Source organism: Lepidochelys olivacea (assembly GCF_965140295.1).
Source record: "Lepidochelys olivacea isolate rLepOli2 genome assembly, chromosome: 5".
Classification (NCBI taxonomy): domain Eukaryota; kingdom Metazoa; phylum Chordata; order Testudines; family Cheloniidae; genus Lepidochelys; species Lepidochelys olivacea.
Genome location: NC_140415.1, coordinates 24,430,594 through 24,452,813, shown reverse-complemented (window position 1 = coordinate 24,452,813; position 22,220 = coordinate 24,430,594). Strand labels below are relative to the sequence as shown.

General features: G+C 43.2%; 1 protein-coding gene across 1 annotated transcript in view; it reads left to right on the top strand.

Annotated features, from left to right (window-relative positions):
* Positions 1-22,220, top strand: part of ADAMTS12 (ADAM metallopeptidase with thrombospondin type 1 motif 12) — a 319,746-nt gene that overhangs the window by 150,712 nt on the left and 146,814 nt on the right. Inside the window, exons 4-5 of the mRNA XM_084629649.1 lie at positions 7,164-7,357; positions 19,027-19,110. Of these exons, the coding sequence (XP_084485775.1) occupies positions 7,164-7,357; positions 19,027-19,110 (278 nt within the window). The remainder of the gene's footprint in view (positions 1-7,163; positions 7,358-19,026; positions 19,111-22,220) is intronic.

The following is a 22,220-nucleotide window of genomic DNA, read 5'->3' as shown; positions in this document are numbered from 1 at the left end:
ACAAAAACCCCAAATGAGGATTATAGGTAAAACAGTAATGCAGGATGCTTTGAATGGTATGGGATCCATCGTCTCAGATTGATGATTGTGTTTCTGGTGTGAACCATGTAAAATAATAAATATGAGAGACTATTTTGTTTGTGTGAAGTGGAAGTAAATTGAGGAGAAAAGGATCAGTTCATCTAGACATTTTCCATGCTGCCTATGTTAGTGTTTGCCCTGAACCCATTCTAATCTGTTCAAGAGCTCACTCTTGTAGTGAGGCATATTTGAGCTGATCCTATGAGGAGCTGAGTATATCCTGCAAGGTGTTGAATGCATCTTAACTCCTAGTGACTCTGGTTGTGCTTTTGGGCTGTCAGCACACTGAGGTCCCTCAGTGGTACACTGCACACATAATGCACTTTTCCTTGAGCACAATCTGTAAGAGAGAACGTGAAAAAGAGGCCTTGATGTTGACAGGCAAATTATACCAAATGTCATTATGTCAGGGGAATCCGATCCTCTCTTAGAAAGGAGTTTTGCAGAAAAATAGACTTAACAAATTGTTTTGCTGAAGCTGTGGGATTGAAGAGTGTGATCAAACTGAAGGTAAATTTAAATCTATTTAAAAGTAAAACTATCAGTGTTACTGGCTGGAAAATAAATTATATGAAAGAGGGATCTGGCACAAGCATGATGGCAATGTAATTCTATTACTTAGCAAAATCTAATAGGAAGCTGCATTGATTTGTTAAATAAGGGTCTAACAGGGCACACCTTTACTCCTGTCATCTTGTCCCACAGAAACTGTGCAGACCTCAGTCATTGTGCATTCACAGTGCTTTTGGTCCTCTCATCAAGACCTGACGAGAACAGAGGTCTCCCCTCCCTGAGGTCTCTCTGTGGCTGGGCTCAACTAACTGATCCCCCTACTCCCTCTCCTAGCAGTTCCTTCCTGTGACTCTTTATCAGACTTGGGCTGATGGGCTAATTAGCTCTTTATCCCACCCAGCCTGCCAGCCTGATAATCTGATTACCTCAGTCAGCTTTCCCTGGTGAACTAATTGCTATCTAAGTGAGCAGAGTGAAGGCTCAACTGTTTTCTCCCTGCATTGTCACAAAGGGAATATGATTTCCTGCACACATGAGAGCAACATCATTTTAATCTGGTATAATTACTCTTTGTGTATTATTCAGCCCTGACTTTACTTACTTGATTTATGCCTCTTTATTCCATGCAGAGCATAGGGCCTTCACCACTGCCTTCCATTTTTGATGGTCTTTTGCTGCTTCTTCCCATCTCATTTAAATAACATTCATTTCTGCTTCTGTTGTGCACTTCCAAGTTGTCTTTAGTCTACCTTGGCACCTCTTGCCCTGGTGATTCCAGTTGAGCACCCATCTTATGTTGTTTGGTTCTTTCCCTTATGTGTGTTCCAGCCATCTCCATTTTTGCTCCATAATTTCCTGTCCTATCAGTTTCATCCTCCACAGCTCTTTATTTGTGATTTATTTCTGGCCATCTGATGTTGAGGATTTGTCTAAGGCAGCAGTTTATAAAAATTGGAATTTAGATAATAAGGTCTTGATAAGTCTCTGACTTTCAGCACCATGTAATAAAACAGATTTTACAATGTTTAATTCAGAGATCTAGGTTTCTGTTTCTCTAGATTGGCTTTAGGGTTGGGAAGGTGTGACATCCCCCAGGGTGCAATCTGAACTTTGGAACCTTTAACTCTCCTGCTCAGGCTGTCTTCTACACTGCTATGCTAGTGAACAGCAAACTGCCCCCTCTCTTCCACCCCCCATTCCCCGCTCTGTTCACTCAGCCGTCAGCGTGCAGAGGCATACCCAGTAAAGTACATGAATGCTCTCCCCAGCCACTCATGAACTGTATTCAGGGAGACACCAGCAAATCCCCCCCATCCTTGCACCCCAGAAGTGTGAGTCTGACACTGTTTCAAGACTTTCTTGATCAATGCAAGCACATTAATTAGTTTGCCACTCCGTCAAAGGGTAGTGGACATCACCAGCCTTTCTAACCTGAGTAGATTTCCCCAAACACTTCAGCCAAAATCACATTGGTTTAGATTAAATATAAAACAGATTTATTAACTATAGGAAGATAGATTTTAGGTTATTTATAAGTGGTATAGGCATAGGAGTTCAGAATTGGTTACAAAAAGGAATAAAAGATAAAATCACAGTCTAATTCCTCAACTTTATTAAGCTGAGTCCAGTTTGAAGTAATAAGGTTTCTCTTACCACAAAACCTACAGCAGGCTGTGCTAACTGGAAAACTTTTCCAGTTAGGACCACTTTCCCCCAGTTCAAATATTTCTTTATCTTCCAGATCTTGTTGCCTTCAGGGTAGGTGGGGGAGAAGAGGTAAGGTCGTGGTGTTGCTGTCCCTTATTTTATACTCTCCTCCAGGTGATGGAAAGATCCTTGCTGTGTCATGGGATTAGGCAGCCTCAAAGTGTACATGCTTGAGCAACTGTCCTTCAGATAAATTGTAAATCTCTTGTTTAGAACTCCCACTGCTGGTGAATGGCTGGTGATGCCACTTAACATCTGGGTGGGTGTTGGTCACTTCTTTGTTACTGAAGAGCTAGTCTGTGAGCATTTCCCGGACTCACAACATGTTTCAGTAACAAACATATAGAAACATTTAATAACTTTATATACAATGATATACACATTTTAGCAGGGTAGTGATGCTCAACAGATTATAACTTTTCCAGTGATACCTCACAAGGCATAGTTATCATAATCCTATAACAGTGGTGGATCTGGAGGTACGGGGTGTTTTGAGGTACAGTGTGTCACAGAAGGCATGTCTGGCTTTCGCTATTCTGGCTTTAATGTCTTCATGCGTTCCATCTGTTTTGCTTATGATGCTGCCAAAATATGTGAGGTGTCAGACACCCCCCCCCTTTTTTTTTTACTGTCAATCCCAGGAAGTGTTACTGGTGTTTCTTGTTCTCGTCGTTTTGAATGTTTCTGTTTTGATTTTCAACTCTACTAACTGCATAGATCTGGAGATCATTTGTTTTAGCTTGCATATCTCTGTGGGTATAGGACAGCCGGTTGATGTCATCTGCAAAGTCGAGGTCTTGTAGCTTCTTTGTGGAAATCCATTGTATACCCCTTGGTGGTTCTGTAGTCTTTCTCCTTACCCAATCCGTTACCAGTAGGAAGGTCATGGGTGACATAAGACATCCTGTTGTTGTTGTAACCATGTTGGTCCCAGGATATTAGAGAGATAAGTTGGGTGAGGTATTATATTTTATTAGAGAGACAAGCTTTTGCGCTTACACAGAACTCTTCTTCAGTTTAGGAAACTAAGGTCAGGTCTACACTACAGACCTAAATATGTAAAACTATGTCACTCAGGGATGTGAAAAATCCACACCCCTGAGCAATTTAGTTAGCACTGTCCACACGGGTGGTTAGGTCAGAATATGTCAATGGGAGAGTTTCTCCCATCAACAGAGCTACCATCTCTCAGGGAGATGGATTAACTAAGCCGACGGAAGAAGCTCTCCTGTTCATGTAAAAGTGCCCTCAGCTGCATTGGTGCAGCATTTTGAGTGTAGACCTGCCCTAACTCAGCGTGTCACAGCTAAATACAAGGTGGAACAGAATGTTAAACCTAAGTAGTTAACACACACTTCAAGGGACCATTCAAGGTGAAGTGGCCCCTTAATAGCCTCCTGACACAGAGAGGAAAGGAAGGGTGGTGGTGGGGGGGGGGAAGCAGCTGGGGGTGTGAGGTTGGTAGTGCCTTATAGATTATAGTAACACGCCATAAAGCCAGTGTCTCTCTTCAGTCCATTATTATTAGTGACTAACAAAGTTATGACTTTAAGTTCCCAGGATCGTCTTTTGAAAGTGTTGTACAGGTTTCCTTTGAGGACTGAGAGGTCTGATATAGAGTGATCGCTTTGTGAAAAGTGTTCACCCACAGGTGACATGGTGTTTTTGTCTTTTATCATTTCCCTGTATGTGCTCATTCAAGAGCACAGTGATTATCTGATTTCACCCATATAGTTGCTATTGGGGCATTTAGTGCATTGGAGAAGGTACACCACATGTTGTGATAGGCATGTGTACGACCCATGAATCTTGAAAATGTTTATCGGGAGGCATTGATCATTGTAGCAGTGTAGATATGTCTGCAGGTTTTGCATCTGTTTTGGCAAGGTCTGATGCTGCTTTGAGTTGGTGTGTCCTGGTCTGCGGGGAGCTTGCTTCTGATGGTGAGCTTGGAGAGATGCGAGGGTTGTTTGAAGACCAGACATCAGGAAAGATTTCTTTCAGGATGGGGACCCTATCCAGTATGGGTTGTAGTGTTTGATGATACCCTTAGGTGTCACCTACCACCCCAGATGGGAACCCATACTGGATATCATGGGCAATACTTCCCCACTCATAAGCACCAAGTGTATGTATAACAAAATAGAACTTTTATTAATTGGAGTGGGAACTCAGAATTAATTTGGGAAAACACAGCAATAACGACTCAGAAGCATGCAGACAGTAGGTAAAACACCTGCCCCATTGTATCTTGGGCAGTAGGCCTTTGCCTCAGTTTTCCACCTTGTGTTGTGAAAGTCCAATGGATGAATGTCCCTTTAACATGCCATTCCCCTTTCCCTCCGCTGCATCCTACTCACCGTTGATTGTCCGAGGTTAGGACAGAGTCCAAGGGCTGCATTCAGGTGGGTTTACCTCCAGCTTGGGGTAGGTGTGGGTGAGTGATGCCTCTGCTATGCTGCTACCACCCCTGCCGCTTCTCAATGTTATCTCCGCTGCCTGTGCTTGCAGCTGCCTCTGATCCTGCTCACCGCTGTAGTTGCTGCATCCTTGGTCTGGTCCAATCCTTCTGGTCCTTCAGTGCCATGACCTCTTTGTCTCGCTATTAGCCATCCCAGTTCTAGAATTTGCTGGGGAGGGGGCACTTCTGCTGCTGCTGCATCTCTTACCACTCTGACTCTAGCAGCAGTGCCGTGTTCTGAGGGTCCACCAACCCAGCTAGCCCAGTTCTAGGGATTTCAGTTCCAGTGATTTCACCGAGTAGTGGGGAACCTCAGCACCGTTGCCGCCTCTGTGTTGTCTTTCATGGGAACGCTGTCCCCACATCAGGTCTGAGGCCTGGCCTACACTAAAAAATTAGGTTGACGCAGCTCCGTCTGGTCTGAAAAATCTACACTCCTGAACAACCTAGTTAAGCCGACCTAACCCCTGGTGTAGGCAGTGCTAGGTCAATGGAAGAATTATTTTGTCAACCTAGCTGGCACCTCTCGGGGAGTTGGATTGCCTATGTTGACAGGTGCCACACAGACTCCTTGTTGTTTTTACTACTTGTGTTACTAGTCAGCTTTCATATTGACCTCAGAGCATGGTTCTGAGCAAAAAAGGACACAGTCCAACACTCTGGTTTAGTGCAGAATTGTTCTTGAATGCCTTTGCTTTCTTTAAAGAAGCTTATGCATCTAGCTATACCATGAAACATAATGTTAACCATTGTATGTTGCAAAGATGTACTGTATCCATACAATGAATAGTCAGAAGATCCGGATGTGTTATAGTCATAGGAACACATCTGGCTACATTCTGCCTGACCCTGTGCAGGTTTTCGGGAAAGAAGAGAGCGTGAAAACCCCTCACACCCTCACTATTCCTGTGCAGGACACAGATCAAATGTCTTCTGTCTTTGTAGTCTTGTAGCTTGTAGTCTCTGAACACAAGTGGTTTGAGGCACAGCCAGAGGCACTCACCCAAAGTAGGTGTGACCAGGTGAATTGGAGGTGTGGTCGGCATGTCCCAGTAATGCTTGGAGGCTGGTGTTGGGATAAACACGGTAGACTGTAAACTCTTTGGAGTAGGGATCATCTTTTTTGTTCTGTGTTTGTACAGTGCCTAGTATAATGGGGTCCTAGGCCATGACTGGGGCTCTGTCGAGGACTACTACTAATATATGAATAATATGCATTTCTAGGAGATTATGACCACCACAAAGGCATTCTACTGTGCCCTGTGCCAGTCACTGCCACCTGGGTATCTCACAACTCCCCCACAGATCATTTCCCTGCTAAGGCAGCTCTGGCTTTCAAAGCTAGAAGTCAGTCAGGAGAAGCTGCCATGATTTAAATTGTTAGCAACACTAAAGAGAAAAGGGGGGGAAAAAACTTCCCTGAGCAACCAAGAAGCAAAGATCACAGAGCTATAGCTGCAGCGCAGAGCTCCTCATCCATCAATCAGACAGGTTACACTGACAGCTGATTGTATGGTGTCATAGCCATGTTGGTCTCAGGATATTAGCGAGACAAGTTAGGCAAGGTAATATCTTTTATTGGGCCAACTTCAGTTGGTGAGAGAGACAAGCTTTTGAGCTACACAAAGCTCTTCAGTGTAGCTCAAAAGCAAGAGCTCTGTGTAGCTTGAAAGTCCGTCTCTTTCAGCAACAGAAGTTCTTCCAATAAAAGATATTACCTCACTTAAATACTTGCCTTGTCTCTAATTGACAGCTGTGGTAGGTAGCGGCTATTATGCCCCAGTGGAGTATAGGTGCCATCTGCTGGTGAAGCAGTTTCATTGCTCAGAACATAAGAATGGCCATTCTGGGTCAGACCAAAGGTCCATCTAGCCCAGTATCCTGTCTTCTGAATGCCAAGTGCCCCAGAGGGAATGAACAGAACAGGTAATCATCAAGTGATCCATCCCCTGTTCGATCGGGGAATCTTTCCCAGCCTGTTCATGCACAGGACAGACCACATGCCCCTGAAGGACTGGATCCAACTTACCACCCTGATAGGAATTGAGCATATATGTTATAGGGAAAATAAGCCCTTTATTTTATAGCAAGAACTGCTGTAATTAGAGATGGTCTTGAAACAAAATGACAGACCTCAAAATCTCTTGAATGTTGGGAAGGTTGATACCCTGATCCAAACTTTGCAGCTGGCCTCTAGCCCTATGATGAGCACAATCAATACCTGGGATCCAAACATTCCTGACTTTTTGGTAAAGTTTGGATCCATTTTATTTTAATCCAATCTGTAGAGCTCTGACTTCTCTGTAAGTATTACAACGAGACACTTAAAATGTAAAGTGACCTTGAAACACAATGAAAATATCTCCATGTAAAATGAAATCAATGCCCTTTAACATTCCAGATACCTTCAGCTTTTTCAAACAAGAACATCGGAGGGAGAGGTGGGAAGCAAATCACAGGGCAGCCAAAACGATTGCTCGGCGTTCTGTCAGCAAGGAACGATGGGTGGAGACGCTGGTTGTTGCAGACAGTAAGATGATTGAATATCATGGAAGTGACAATGTGGAATCCTACATCCTCACTATAATAAATATGGTATGTGATCGTATTTAATTATTTTTCAGTTAGATAAATTATATAAATAGAAGCAAACTTGATTACATTGTTAATCACCATGAAAACAGTCATAACGGTCTGTCATTTAAAGAAGTGGAATAATTTTTATGTGTTTGTCTAAAGTCCTTCTCTGTTATTTCATGCAGAATGGGCTTTTCCTCTACAGGTTTTAAGTCAGAGTGATTTCTGGCCACAGTGCTAAATCATGACATCCATATGATCTAGCTCTGTATGTGCACTACACAGGACCTTTCATTCCACTGAAATTACCAGTTCTGAATCTCATGCACCTTCTCCAATCTACTGATTGTTGATGTTCCTAGGCAGCAGTATTAACATAATGTGACAGAGCAGTTAGATGCAGCAGAACAGGAGAGCTGTGGACTATCAGTGGTATGGATTCACTTCCCCGTCTGTGTATGAGCGGGGAGGAAAATTTTCAGGGATTCCCCTGTTCAGTTAGACATAATTCCCTTATCTAAAAAATAAAAATCTTGGTGTGTCCCGGTGCTTGTTGATCAATTTCTTAGATATTTGGTCTGATTCTGATCTCATTTACACTGGTCAACCCCTGTTGGGAGAAATGGAGTTACTCCTGATTTACACTGCTGATATTGTGAAAATGGTGTAGTGTAGAGATTTTGTGCAGTTTTACTAGCTTTATTAAGACTCAGTCAAAACAATTATCATGTGGGTTTTACACTCAGAGGAAATGGTTCAATCAGTTGTATTGTAGAGGCTTGTATTACTGGGGCTGATTTTCAGATATGTTTTCCTCCTCTGTCACTTCTGGTTTTAAAGTGGACAATTAATTTTTTTTCAGACAAATTGTGCTTTTTCCCACATATAACGAAATCTAAGTTTAAAAATGTAAAATGTGTCTAAGTTCAAATCTCCAAATGAGCAAATTTCAAAATGTAATAACTTAAAAGTTATTTCTTGTGATATTTGTCACGCTGTCTGAAGTTGCTCACAACCATGAGTGCCAATCTTGGGGGAGACTGTCAAAAAGTAGGGCAAAAGCCCCAAACTGATGGTATGTTCTATAATTAGATTTCACCAACCCACTAATGAGTGTGAACTCCTCTAACGCTATAACAGTTATACCATGGAGTCACAGACAGACCCCTCAGCACTCCAGTCCATCTTGCCACCCAGGCAAGCTGGACTATGTGATGGGTGGGCACTTTACACCAAAAATCAAAACAATGTTCAAGTTATTCCCATTCTCAAAGGACCAGTCACTTACCCAATGTCATTTGCACTCAGATCTCAAGCCAAAGAGAGAGCCTGTAGCCAATCCTGTAATAAACTAACTAAAGATTTATTAACTAAGAAAAGAAATGAATTATTCACAAGGTTAAAACAGGAAACATAAACACATGAGTTACAGTCTTACATTTAAAAAGGTAAAATAAGCTTCTATAATAACCAGCTCTACATGTCCTTTAGGGCTGACCCATGCCAAGTCTCTTGCTTATGTTTAGGCATCTTTACCCCTCAGAGTCCAGACAGTATAAAGATCCCAGTTCCTCCTTGTCAGGGATTTTTCTCCCTTCACCTCAGAATCCAAGCTGATGGGATGAGTTCATTCGCATGCCTCCCCTTCATGGAGGGACTAAGGAATGCAATCAACAAGGTTTCTGCCCTTGGATGTCACACGGTGCCTCATTTGCCTTCAAAGGGCCATCTTGTGCGCAGGATGTGCACTTTACCTTAATCAATGTTTCTTTTCCTGTTTGAGTTGCACAATGACTGACAGGTTTACAGTGCAAACACTCAATGTAACTTTATGCTATGGGATACAGACATTATATGTAAAATTAATACATGCAGCATCCTACAAGCATTCCACAAAGTCTGGACACTAAACACATTCTTATATCACTAATATCTGTTTTAACTATACTAACCCATAGGTGAGCCAAGCTGGTTTCCACCCATGTATTTGTCAGTTTTCAGAGAGGTCTGGTCCTTGGCATAAGCGGGCACCTGGTCTGCCAGTATTACAATATCATCTGCGGAACTTTAGGCATTGACCTTGTTTAGCCATTTGAGATTATCTTCTCCCTCCTTCTCCACTCACTCAGTGTATAAACAAAACCACAGCTATCAGACTCCCAGATCCATCCCCCTTGATGTATTAATCTGACCCCCTGACTGATTCAGTGTCTACTGCATTTAAGTTTTCCCTTGCGGGGGGGTGGGGGGAGGGGTTTCTAGCTCTTATAATTGTCAAGGAAACCTTCTGGACATGAACCTCCTATGGTATTATCTTCTTATGTCAGCAGAGAGGCAGCCCGTTCCAGCCAGTCTACTTCTGAAGCTACAATGTAGAAGGATTTAAAACCTATACAATAAAACACAAAGTAAAGCACAGGATCTTATAACATATGCTTGCTGCTTTCTCACAGCTAAATCCAGCAGTGCTGTGGCTAAAGTGGTACATGTGAACTTTAATAATCAGGATGTTAATATGAAAAAAGAAAAAGGAGTACTTGTGGCACCTTAGAGACTAACTAATTTATTTGAGCATAAGCTTTCGTGAGCTACAGCTCACTTCATCGGATACATACTGTGGAAAATACAGAAGATGGTTTTTATACACACAGACCACGAAAAAATGGATGTTTATCACTACAAAAGGTTTTCTCTCCCCCCACCCCACTCTCCTGCTGGTAATAGCTTATCTACAGTGATCACTGTCCTTACAATGTGTATGATAATCAAGGTGGGCCATTTCCAGCACAAATCCAGGGTTTAACAAGAACGTCTGAGGAACAGCGGGGGGGTGGGGGGTAAGAGGTTACTTTTTATAATGAATCAACCATTCCCAGTCTCTATTCAAGCCTAAGTTAATTGTATCCAATTTGCAAATTAATTCCAATTCAGCAGTCTCTCGTTGGAGTCTGTTTTCGAAGTTTTTTTGTTGAAGGATAGTCACTTTGAGATCAGAAATCGAGTGACCAGAGAAATTGAAGTGTTCTCCGACTGGTTTATGAATGTTATAATTCTTGACATCTGATTTGTGTCCATCTATTCTTTTATGTAGAGACTGTCCAGTTTGACCAATGTACATGGCAGAGGGGCATTGCTGGCACATGATGGCATATATCACATTGGTAGATGTGCAGGTGAATGAGCCTCTGATAGTGTGGCTGATGTTATTAGGCCCTGTGATGGTGTCCCCGAATAGATATGTGGACACAGTTGGCAACAGGCTTTGTTTCAAGGATAGGTTCCTGGGTTAGTGGTTCTGTTGTGTAGTGTGTGGTTGCTGGTGAGTATTTGCTTCAAGTTGGGGGGCTGTCTGTAAGCAAGGACTGGCCTGTCTCCCAAGATTTGTGAGATTGATGGGTCGTCCTTCAGGATAGGTTGTAGATCCTTGATGATGTGCTGGAGAGGTTTTAGTTGGGGGCTGAAGGTGACGGCTAGTGGCGTTCTGTTGTTTTCTTTGTTAGGCCTGTCCTGTAGTAGGTGACTTCTGGGAACTCTTCTGGCTCTATCAATCTGTTTCTTCACTTCCGCAGGTGGGTATTGTAGCTGTAAGAATGCTTGATAGAGATCTTGTAGGTGTTTGTCTCTGTCTGAGGGGTTGGAGCAAATGCAGTTGTATTGCAGAGCTTGTCTGTAGACAATGGATCGTGTGGTGTGGTCAGGTGAAAGCTGGAGGCCTGTAGGTAGGAATAGCGGTCAGTAGGTTTCCGGTATAGGGTGGTGTTTATGTGACCATAGTTTATTAGCACCGTAGTGTCCAGGAAGTGGATCTCTTGTGTGGACTGGACCAGGCTGAGGTTGATGGTAGGATGGAAATAGTTGAAATCATGGTGGAATTCCTCAAGGGCTTCTTTTCCATGGGTCCAGATGATGAAGATGTCATCAATATAGCGCAAGTAGAGTAGGGGCATTAGGGGACGAGAGCTGAGGAAGCGTTGTTCTAAATCAGCCATAAAAATGTTGGCATCCTGTGGGGCCATGCAGGTACCCACAGCAGTGCCGCTGATTAGAAGGTATACGTTGTTCCCAAATGTAAAATAGTTATGGGTAAGGACAAAGTTCAGCCACCAGGTTAGCCGTGACATTATCGGGGATAGTGTTCTTGACAGCTTGTAGTCCATCTTTGTGTGGAATGTTGGTGTAGAGGGCTTCTACATCCATAGTGGCTAGGATGGTGTTATCAGGAAGATCACCGATGGATTGAAGTTTCCTCAGGAAGTCAGTGGTGTCTCGAAGGTAGCTGGGAGTGCTGGTAGTGTAGGGCCTGAGGAGGGAGTCTACATAGCCAGACAATCCTGCTGTCAGGGTGCCAATGCCTGAGATGATGGGGTGCCCAGGATTTCCAGGTTTATGGATCTTGGGTAGTAGATAGAATATCCCAGGTCGGGGTTTCAGGGGTGTGTCTGTGCGGATTTGATCTTGTGCTTTTTCAGGGAGTTTCTTGAGCAAATGCTGTAGTTTCTTTTGGTAACTCTCAGTGGGATCAGAGGGTAATGGCTTGTAGAAAGTGGTGTTGGAGAGCTGCCGAGGAGCCTCTTGTTCATATTCCGACCTATTCATGATGACAACAGCACCTCCTTTGTCAGCCTTTTTGATTATGATGTCAGAGTTGTTTCTGAGGCTGTGGATGACATTGTGTTCTGCACGGCTGAGGTTGTGGGGCAAGTGATGCTGCTTTTCCACAATTTCAGCCCGTGCACGTCGGCGGAAGCACTTTATGTAGAAGAACTTTTTTGCATTTCCTGACTTTCATTTTAGATTTACAAGCATAGGGACAGATACCCTTACTCATACTATTGTTACAGTTAGTTCCATTCATTTCAGTGGGACAACTTGAGGAGTAAGGTGCTAATCATTATGAGTGAGGGTAATAGAATCTGGCCTTTAGTTTCATTTGTAGGTGTGTTTTTACTGATAATATTAATGTGAATGATAGATGTGTATGAAGTTATGAGACTTCAGTTTCATTGCATCCTTTCCTTTTCTACTGAACTATATTTAGGTAGTAGCCATAGGAGTAAACAGCATATTATACAGCATTTGAGGAAGGAAAACTAGGGTTGTTCATCACTGGTGTTTCACAGAGTCCAAAGAAATTACTCATATTATGTGCCAGTTACAGGACCCCTTTCTCTCTGAGCGCATCCCCTCAGGTGTTAGGCCTTGCTCCTTTACCTTTCTGCAGGTGGAATCCCACAATTCACGCAGTCCCCAAGCTATTGCATCGTGGCTACCAGGCCCAGGCCCAACTGGGTTTGGCACCTGCAAGTCTCCCTCTGGGCAACTGTGACCAGGCAGCTTTCTTAAAACAAAGTGTTTTTTAAACTTTAACAGTAGGAACCCAGCAAAGCATCATAAAAGGCCTCATATTGTTTTAAACTCTCTTAAATACATACCTAGCTTACCTAGAGGCTTGCCAGCCCTTGGCAGAGGTCCCTCTGCTCCAGACCTCTGACTTCTAGGATCTATGAGAACCACTTCTCATCAGCAACTCCCAGCAATCCCTCCCTTGAGACTGTCCATTTTTATCCCCTCAGAAGACATTTGTCTTGCTTTCCTGGCATTTTGGTTCTTCAGTGTTTACAGCCTTGAGAGACCAGATGTCCTGATTTTATAGGGACAGTCCTGACATTCGAGGCTTTATCCTGATTTTTCACACTTTTTCCTCTTTGGCCACCCTATTACAACCTGGGACCCCTCCTGTCTTGACAAACTGGTCCATTGAGCTCAGTAGGAGACAAGAAGTGGGCTATCAAAGTGAATGTCTAGTATTGTCTCCCAAGTGTAACTAAATGGTAGCTATCTCAAGCTGTTGTCGTCTTTCCTACACAGTGCAACCAGCGCTTGCTTGAATTAACCCCTTGTAGACAGTTTGCCCTTACAACAGTCAGACCAACAGAACATTTATTGTTCCTGAATTAATATAGAACAGCTCCAAAGCCATCACATCATTCCTGCGCAGTGGGGCAGCCAATATATAGAAACTGGTGTAGCCCATAGTTAGGGATGAGACGTGAGAAAAGACCTATGCTTCTATTCCTTGTAAGCAAGGTACAAGTTCTCTCTTAAGGCTTGTCTACATTTAAAATGCTACAGCGGCACAGCTGCACCACTGTAGCATTTGGTGTAGATACTACCTACACCCACTGGAAGGGTTCTCCCATTGGCAAAGGTAATCCACCTCCACAAGAAGTGGTAGATAAGTCACCAGAAGAATTTTTCTGTCTGCCTAGTGCTGTCTACATGAGGATTCAGGTTGGCTTCATAATGCTGCTCTGGGGTTTGGGTTTTTCACACCCCTGACCGATGTAATTAAACTGACCTAATTTTCTATCGTAGACCTGGCCTATGTCTGAAACCTCTATTTTAATTTCGGTTCTTAATGAAGATGCTTCCCAGTGTCCGATTCTGTCATCAGATGTTCATGTCCTACTTTCATCAGTGTCGATGGGAACCTTAGTAATTGTTAGAAAAAGGAGTTTGGGAGGAAGATAAAGCTAGACTGGGCCTCTAAAATCAGATCCAGATTTCAGAATTATTTAGATCCAACATTTTGGTTTGGTCCATTATAGATAGCAGCAGCAGCAGCCAGTTGCAAAATCTGGATCTAGGGTTTGATTCTGGATTCTCTCAAAGCTGGAGTGAAGGAGCTGAGGTTTTGATTTCTAATTACAATAATACTTTGAATAAATCATCAAATCTTGCCTTCGTCCCCTTCAAAATCAGAAGGACAGAACAGGTTGTGCTGGTGGGGGAGTGGCACTATATGTGAAAGAAAGCGTAGAATCAAATGAAATAAAAATATTAAATGAACCAAACTGTACCATAGAATACCTATGGATAGTAATTCCATGCTCTAATGATAAGAATATTGCGGTAGAGAGATATTGCTGACCACCTGACCAGGATGGTGATAGTGACTGTGAAATGCTTAGGGAGATTAGAAAGGCTATTAAAATAAACTCAGTAATAATGGAGGATTTCAGCTATCCCCATATTTACTGGATACATGTCACCTCAGGACAGGATGCAGAGATAAAGTTTCTTGACACCTTAAATGACTGCTTCTTGGAGTAGCTAGTCCTGGAACTCACAAGAGGAGAGGCAATTCTTGATTTAGTCCTGAGTGGAGCACAGGATCTGGTCCAAGAGGTGAATCTAGCTGCACCACTTGGTAATAGTGACCATAATATAATTAAATTTAACATCCCTGTGGCGGGGAAAACACCACAGCAGCCCAACACTGTAACATTTAATTTCAGAAAGGGGAACTACACCAAAATGAGGTTAGTTAAACAGAAATTAAAAGGTACAGCTCCAAAAGTGAAATCCCTGCAAGCTGCATGGAAACTTTTTAAAGACCCCCTAATAGAGGCTCATCTTAAATGTATACCCCAAATTTAAAAAACATAATACATAGGCGCAAGTTTCTAAACTGCATGGGGGTGTTCTCCCTGGCTTTGCCCAGGCCCCATCCCCTCCCTGCTTCTTCCCGTCCCACCCCTTTCCTGCCCAGTTCCACCCCCACACACACCTCCTGTCCTGACGCTGCGAAACAACTGATCCACGACAGGTGCTGGGAGGGAGAGGGAGGTGCTGATCAGTGGGGCCCACTGATGGGCAGGAGGCGCTGGGGGGGAGGGAGAGGTTCTGGTAGTGGGGCTGCCAGTGGGTGCTCAGCACCCACAATTTTTTTGCTGTGGGTGCTCCAACCTTGGAGCACCCATGGAGTCAGTACATAGGACACAGTAAGAGAACCAAAAAAGTGCCACCATGGCTAAACAACAAATTAAAAGAGGCAAAAAAGGCATCCTTTAGAAAGTGGAAGTTAAATCCTTGTGAGGAAAATAGAAAGGAGCATAAACTCTGACAAATGAAGTGTAAAAATATAATTAGGAAGGCCTAAAAGGGCAATTGCGGAGAAACTAAATGAATTCTTTGCATCGGTCTTCACGGCTGAGGATGTGAGGGAGATTCCCAAACCTGAGCCATTCTTTTTAGGTGACCAATCTGAGGAACTGTCCCAGATTGAGGTGTCATTAGAGGAGGTTTTGGAACAAATTGATAAATTAAACAGTAATAAGTCCCCAGGACCAAATGGTATTCACCCAAGAGTTCTGAAGGAACTCAAATGTGAAATTGCAGAACTACTAACTGTAGTCTGTAACTTATCATTTAAATCAGCTTCTGTACCAAATGACTGGAGTATAGCTAATGTGACGCCAATTTTTAAAAAGGGCTTCAGAGGTCATCCTGGCAATTACAGGCTGGTAAGCCTGACTTTGGTACTGGGCAAACCGGTTGAAACTACAGTATAGTAAAGAACAAAATTGCCAGACACATAGATGACTTTTCCCCCAATAAATTGTGTTCAACAAGGTTTTTGTAAAGGGAAACCATGCCTCATCAATCTACTAGAATCCTTTGAGGGGGTCAACAAGCATATGGACAAGAGGGATCCAGTGGATATAGTGTACTTAGATTTTCAGAAAGCCTTTGACAAGGTCCCTCACCAAAGGCTCTTAAGCAAAGTAAACTGTCATGGGATAAGAGCTCTCATGGTAACTGGTTAACAGATAGGAAACAAAGGGTAGGAGTAAATGGTCAGTTTTCAGAATGGAGAGAGGTAAATACTGGTGTCCCCCAGGGGTCTGTACTGGGTCCAGCCCTATTCAGTATATTCATAAATGATCTGGGAAAGGGGGTAAACAGTGAGGTGGCAAAATTTGCAGATGATACAAAATTGCTCAAGATAGTTAAGTCCCAGGCAGACTGCAAAGAGCAACAAAAGGATCTCTCAAAACTGGGTGACTGGGCAACAAAATGGCAGATGAAATTCAGTGTTGATAAATGCAAAGTGATGCACATTGGAAAACATAATCCTAACTATACATATAAAATGATGGTGTCTAATTTGGCTGTTACCATTCAAGAAAGAGATCTTGGAGTCCTTATGGATAGTTCTCTGAAAACATCCACGCAATGTGCAGCGGCAGTCAAAAAAGCAAACAGAATGTTGGGAATCATTAAGAAAGGGATTGATAATAAGACAGAAAATATCATATTGTGTCTATATATAGCCATAAGACTCCCACATCTTGAATAGTGCGTGCAGATGTGGTCACCCCATCTTGAAAAAGATATATTGGAAAACTTTCAGAAAAGGGCAACAAAAATTATTAGGGGTATGGTACGGGTGCCATGAGAGGAGATATTAATAAGACTGGGACTTTTCAGCTTGGAAAAGAGATGGCTTGGGGGGGATATGATAGAGGTCTATAAAATCATGACTGGTGTGGAGAAAGTAAATAAGGAAGTGTTGTTTACTCTCTCATAACATTACTAGGGAGCCCCAAATGAAATTAATAGGCAGCAGGTTTAGAACAAACAAAAGGAAGTGTTTTTTTCACACAATGCATAGTCAACCTTTGGAACTCCTTGCCAGAGGATGCTGTGAAGGCCAAGACTATAACAGGATTAAAAAAAGAACTAGATAAATTCATGGAAGATAGGTCCATCAGTGGCTATTAGCCAGGATGGACAGGGATGGTGTCCCTAGCCTCTGTTTGTCAGAAGCTAGGAATGGGCAACAGGGGATGGATCACTTGATGATTACCTGTTCTGTTCGTTCCCTCTGGGGCACTTGGCATTGGCCACTGTCAGAAGACAGGATACTGGGCTAGATGGACTTTGGTCTGACGCAGTATGGCCGTTCTTATGTAAAATCCTTTTTTTCACTAATTTATGTACTGTAAATGTAATATTTATGTACTGTATTAATAGCCCAAGAAAAAATCTGACATGCACTTAAAAAAACCCATAAGTACATCATAATTCAATAGTCCTTTGTGTGACTGAGACTTTGTTAGACTAACCAGCCCCCACTAGGAACAGCCTTTTTTGGCAGCTGCTAAGGAGTATAATTATCTTTCAGCTGAGACATTTCTGAAGAATTAAGAGCCAGCACAATATATTTTTTCCATCCTATGGTATTCAGCTAAGGCAATTCAGATGTCTCCTAGGTTTTTGATTATATAATTTGCACTAATGGGACACATCTGCAATGGATTCACACAAAAGTCTTGAAATTCTGTTTCATTTTGTAGCCATCAATACTGTATTGTTTTGGAGTAACTGTTTACAGAGCCCAATGTAACTGATCAATTTTTGTACTCAGAGTGAAGCTCTTTTCAAACAACAGATGCAACTCTTCCCGGCTGAGGAGGAAAATGACTTCCTCTGGCAGATTATTGTGACTAAGGACATATACTACAGCACTGCAGTGTATACACTTCCTAGACTGATGGAAGGGTTTTACGATCTATGCAGATAATCCATCTCCCCAACCAGCAGTAGCTAGGTTGACAGAAGAATTCCTCCGTTGATTTAGCCACATCTATGCTGGGGCTTAGGTCAATCTAACGATGATGCTCAGGACCCCTGAGTGACCTAGCAAAGTCAACCTAAATTTTAAGTATAGACCAGGCTTAAGTGTCAGCTCTGCTCCTACTGCCCCCTCCCCCATCTCTTCCTTTTACTAGTAATGCTCTTGAGAAGCAGCCTGTCTAATCGTATGCATACTGACACCACCATTTGGGGCATGAGGACTTGGAGTTCAGTGCTGGGCCCTTTGCTATTTTTTAGTCTAATTGCTCCCTCTGTCATTTTATCTTTAGTCTCAAGTCTGCTCTACACTAATGTGGTTAAGCAATCTAAGTTACGCTAGTTAAGTTACAGAGTAGCAGCCGTGTTAGTCTGTATCCACAAAAAGAAAAAGGAGTACTTGTGGCACCGTAGAGACTAACCAATTTATTTTGTTTGTCTCTACGGTGCCACAACAAAATAAAGTGGTTAGTCTCTAAGGTGCCACAAGTACTCCTTTTCTTTTTTAGTTAAGTTACGTAACTTAAGTCAAAGCAGCTTAGATTGACTTACAGCAGTGTCTAATCTGCTTTCCTGTCGACATAGCTTCCTCCTTTTGGGAAGGTGGAGTACTGAAGTTGATGGGAGAGCGCTCTGCCATCAACTTATCCTGTCTTCACTAGACCCACTAAATCAATGCCCACTGCATCAATCGCAGCAGTGCCGATTTAGCCAGTAGTGAAAACAAACCCTTAGCTTCCACTTCTACGCTGATGGTACTACTGTATATATTTTTCACCTCGCTTCTATTTGCCTAGTATTGACTTTCTCTTTTTCCTTTGGCCAGCCGAATCCTAATGGAGTTTCTACAGAACCCAACAATTAATGCCTCATTCGCTGTTGCCCTGAACCTTTGGTAGTCATTCCCACCAGTACAAAGTGGATGTAAAATGCTACTATTGTGCACTGGCAGTGTTTTACACCTGTCTTGCACTGATGTAAACGACTACACAATAGTGGATTGGACCCTAAATGAGAAAAAATTAACTTAAAGTAATTTTTTAATGGATTGTAAATTTTGCTGCATAACATCTTAACTTCTGTTAATTGCTGAAGTAGTTCATCACAGTTATTGCATTTCAGAATGCAAAGTGAATATCAATAACATGTAGGAGGGGAAAAAAAACAGAGAGGGCACTCTGCTTGAAATAACCTGTATATTTCCTCTCTAAAGTTCTGTTTTGCTGTAGAGGAATCAATTAATTTCTTACCTCCTGGCTCTGACACAGGTCACAGGATTGTTCCATGATCCAAGCATTGGCAATGCAATCCACATCGTGCTCGTCCGCCTTATTCTTCTTGAAGAGGAAGAGGTGAGATTTTGTTTCCCCCAAGATTACAGTGAAGAAAGTTGGGCACACAGTGCACTGAAGAGAGATTTTGGTAGGGTATTTAGATTACCATTAAAGAGAGTAATGAGTGCATCCACTGTGTGTGTGTGTGGGCGGGGGGGGGAAGGGTTGCTTGTTTAAAATGTTTTGCTCATTTCACTCCTCTGTTAATCTATTAACTCTGGCACAGCTGTTTTAAACCTAACTGCTGCTCTAAATGGCACATTGGTTAGGTCATAACTGCAGGTGTTTCTGCATAAACTTCCAAAAGGAAACTTAGTTAAAATGTTCAAACATTAGGATAATTGTGTGTGAGGGGAAAACTCTTCAGCACCAGAAGAGGACTTTCAAAGATTGAGGAGGCTTGCTGCGGAGCAGAGATTCAAATGTACAGGATGCTCAAATGAACCATCCCCCGTCTGATCGCATAGCATATTCATAAAGCAAGTGCAGCTGCCTGTGGAGCTTTCTGAAGAAGCCGATCTACTATTGTATGTCTGCAAGACAGGTTATTTTCCCCATAAGCGCCTTTTCAAAACTCAGAGAAACAGTGGCTGATAAAATGTTCATTGTTGTGAACTAACCACATGGAGGTGATTGCATGTTCCATGTCTCATAAATGCTGTAACCACCCCTAAATGAATGCCGATTATTGTAACTTTAATGGTTATTTTCATAGCGCCATAATTGTGCAAGGCTTTCTGTGGATATAGCCTTAAAATAAGGTCTCTGTCCAAAGGGACTTATGATCAAAGGTCCTAATCCTACACCAGGTGGAGACCTGGGCTGTTGAAGTCAATTGGTCTCCACATGAGAGCTAGTGTCTGCACAGGTGAAATAATTTTCAAAATAGGAGCCTGATTTATCCAGCTAACCCGATGGGTAAGGTTATCAAGGGTAAAATTTTCAAAAGCATCTAAAGCCCATTTTCAAAACTGACTTAAACACTTGGGAGTTTAAGTACTCATTTCAGAGTAACAGCCGTGTTAGTCTGTATTCGCAAAAAGAAAAGGAGGACTTGTGGCACCTTAGAGACTAACCAATTTATTTGAGCATGAGCTTTCGTGAGCTACATCATCATCCAATGAAGTGAGCTGTAGCTCATGAAAGCTTATGCTCAAATAAATTGGTTAGTCTCTAAGGTGCCTCAAGTACTCCTCTTCTTTTTAAGTACTCATTGACTTTCAATGAGACTTAGGCCCCTAAATGCCTAATGCACCTTTGAAAAAGGAATGTAGATGCTTATGGCACTTCAGTGCTTTGGAAAACTTTACCCTAAATAATAATATACTAGGAGTGAGGCAGAGTAAGGGTAAGTCTACACTACGAAATTAGGTTGATTTTAGAGAAGTCAATTTTTAGAATTCTATTTTATACAGTTGATCGCGTATGTCCACACTAAGCGCATTAAGTCGGTGGAGTGCTTCCTCACTACCATGGCTAGCATCGACTTACAGAGCGGTGCACTGTGGGTACCTATCCCACAGTTCCCACAGTCTCCGCTGCCCATTGGATTTCTGGGTTAAGCTCCCAATGCCTGATGGGGCAAAAACATTGTCGTGGGTGGTTTTGGGTACATGTTGTCAGTTGCCCCTCCCTCCATGAAAGCAACGGCAGACAATTGTTTTGCACCTTTTTTCCTTGGTTCCCCATGCAGTCACCATACCATGGCAAGCATGGAGCCCGCTCAGCTCACCGTCACCACTGCTGTTGTGGGCAAGTCTACTGTGGGGACTGCTGTGATCCAAGTAGCTAATGCAATCATTGACGTTCTGTTATCAAGGGTAGTGACTCTGGGAAATGTGCGGGCCTTTTTAGATGCATCATCTTCCTGTCCCTTGTCACTGGTGAAGAAGTCTTGCAGCCGTACATTCCAGTCCGGTAGGCGCTGTAACACCTCATAGCACTTCTGTGGTTGACACATGTAACAGCTCCAGGGCTCTTGCTCTTTTGCCTTGGCCGAGGCACCTTGCCCTACCAGGACCTCCAAGCATTCGACACAGAAGCACCTGCAGCAGCTGGCACTGCTACACAGCAGCAGCTCCTGGGTGCCTTCACAGCAGACGGAGCAGTAGGACTGCTAGCTGTCCTCGTCCATGGTGTACGGCTCCTCCGCTTCCGCTGCAACTCTGCAGCACACAGTGCAGTAGGACTGGTAGCCGTCCTCATCGGACATGTAGCTTGGCCAGGGGTTCTGGGAATGTCTTCCCTGCCCAGCTCCTAGCAACCTCCAAGGCATGGTGCACGTCTCCACCGCCTCCACCGCAACTCTGCTCTCCTGCGAGCTGGAGGCTTCTGCCTCAGGCTGCTCTCCCAGCCGGCAGCACCGCACGGTCATGCCTACCTCTTGCTCCCATGGCTCATGAAGCCTGGACAGTAGTAAGGAGCAGTTCAGCTATAGGCTGAGCAAGTGCAGAATGGTGGTAGAATGTGCCTTTGAACGTTTAAAAGCTCGCTGGCGCTGTTGACCAGACCTCCGCGCAACCAGCATTCCCATTGTTATTGCTGTGTGCTCCATAATATCTGTGAGAGTAAGGGGAGACGTTTATGGCGGGGTGGGAACTTGAGGCAAATTGCCTGATATTCGATTTTGAGCAGCCAGACAATAAGGCAATTAGAAGAGCACAGCAAGGCGCGCTGTGCATCCGAGAGGCTTTGAAAACCAGTTTCATGACTGGCCAGGCTACGGTGTGACAGTTATGTGTGTTTCTCCTTGATGCAAACCCGTCTGCACTACCCCAAATTCGACCCAGCAAGGTCGATTTTAGCGCTACTCCCCTCGTCGGAGAGGAGTACAGAAGTTGAGTTTAAGAGCCCTTTAGGTCCACGGAACGGGGTTGGTTGTGTGGATGCAGTCATTTTTAAATCGACCTAACGCAGCTAAATTTGACTTAACCCCATCGTGTAGACCAGGGCTCTGTGGCAAAACCAAGGAAGAGGGAAATATGTTTTTGCTAGAGCTAATTTTGCACTGCAAAGTATGTTTTTTCTTCAACTTGTGTTTGTTCTCTCTGATCATAAGACGACTGTTGTACATTTTTTTCAGCTTTTAAAAAAAGAAGTGAAGGAAATGTATCCATGAAAGCATAAAA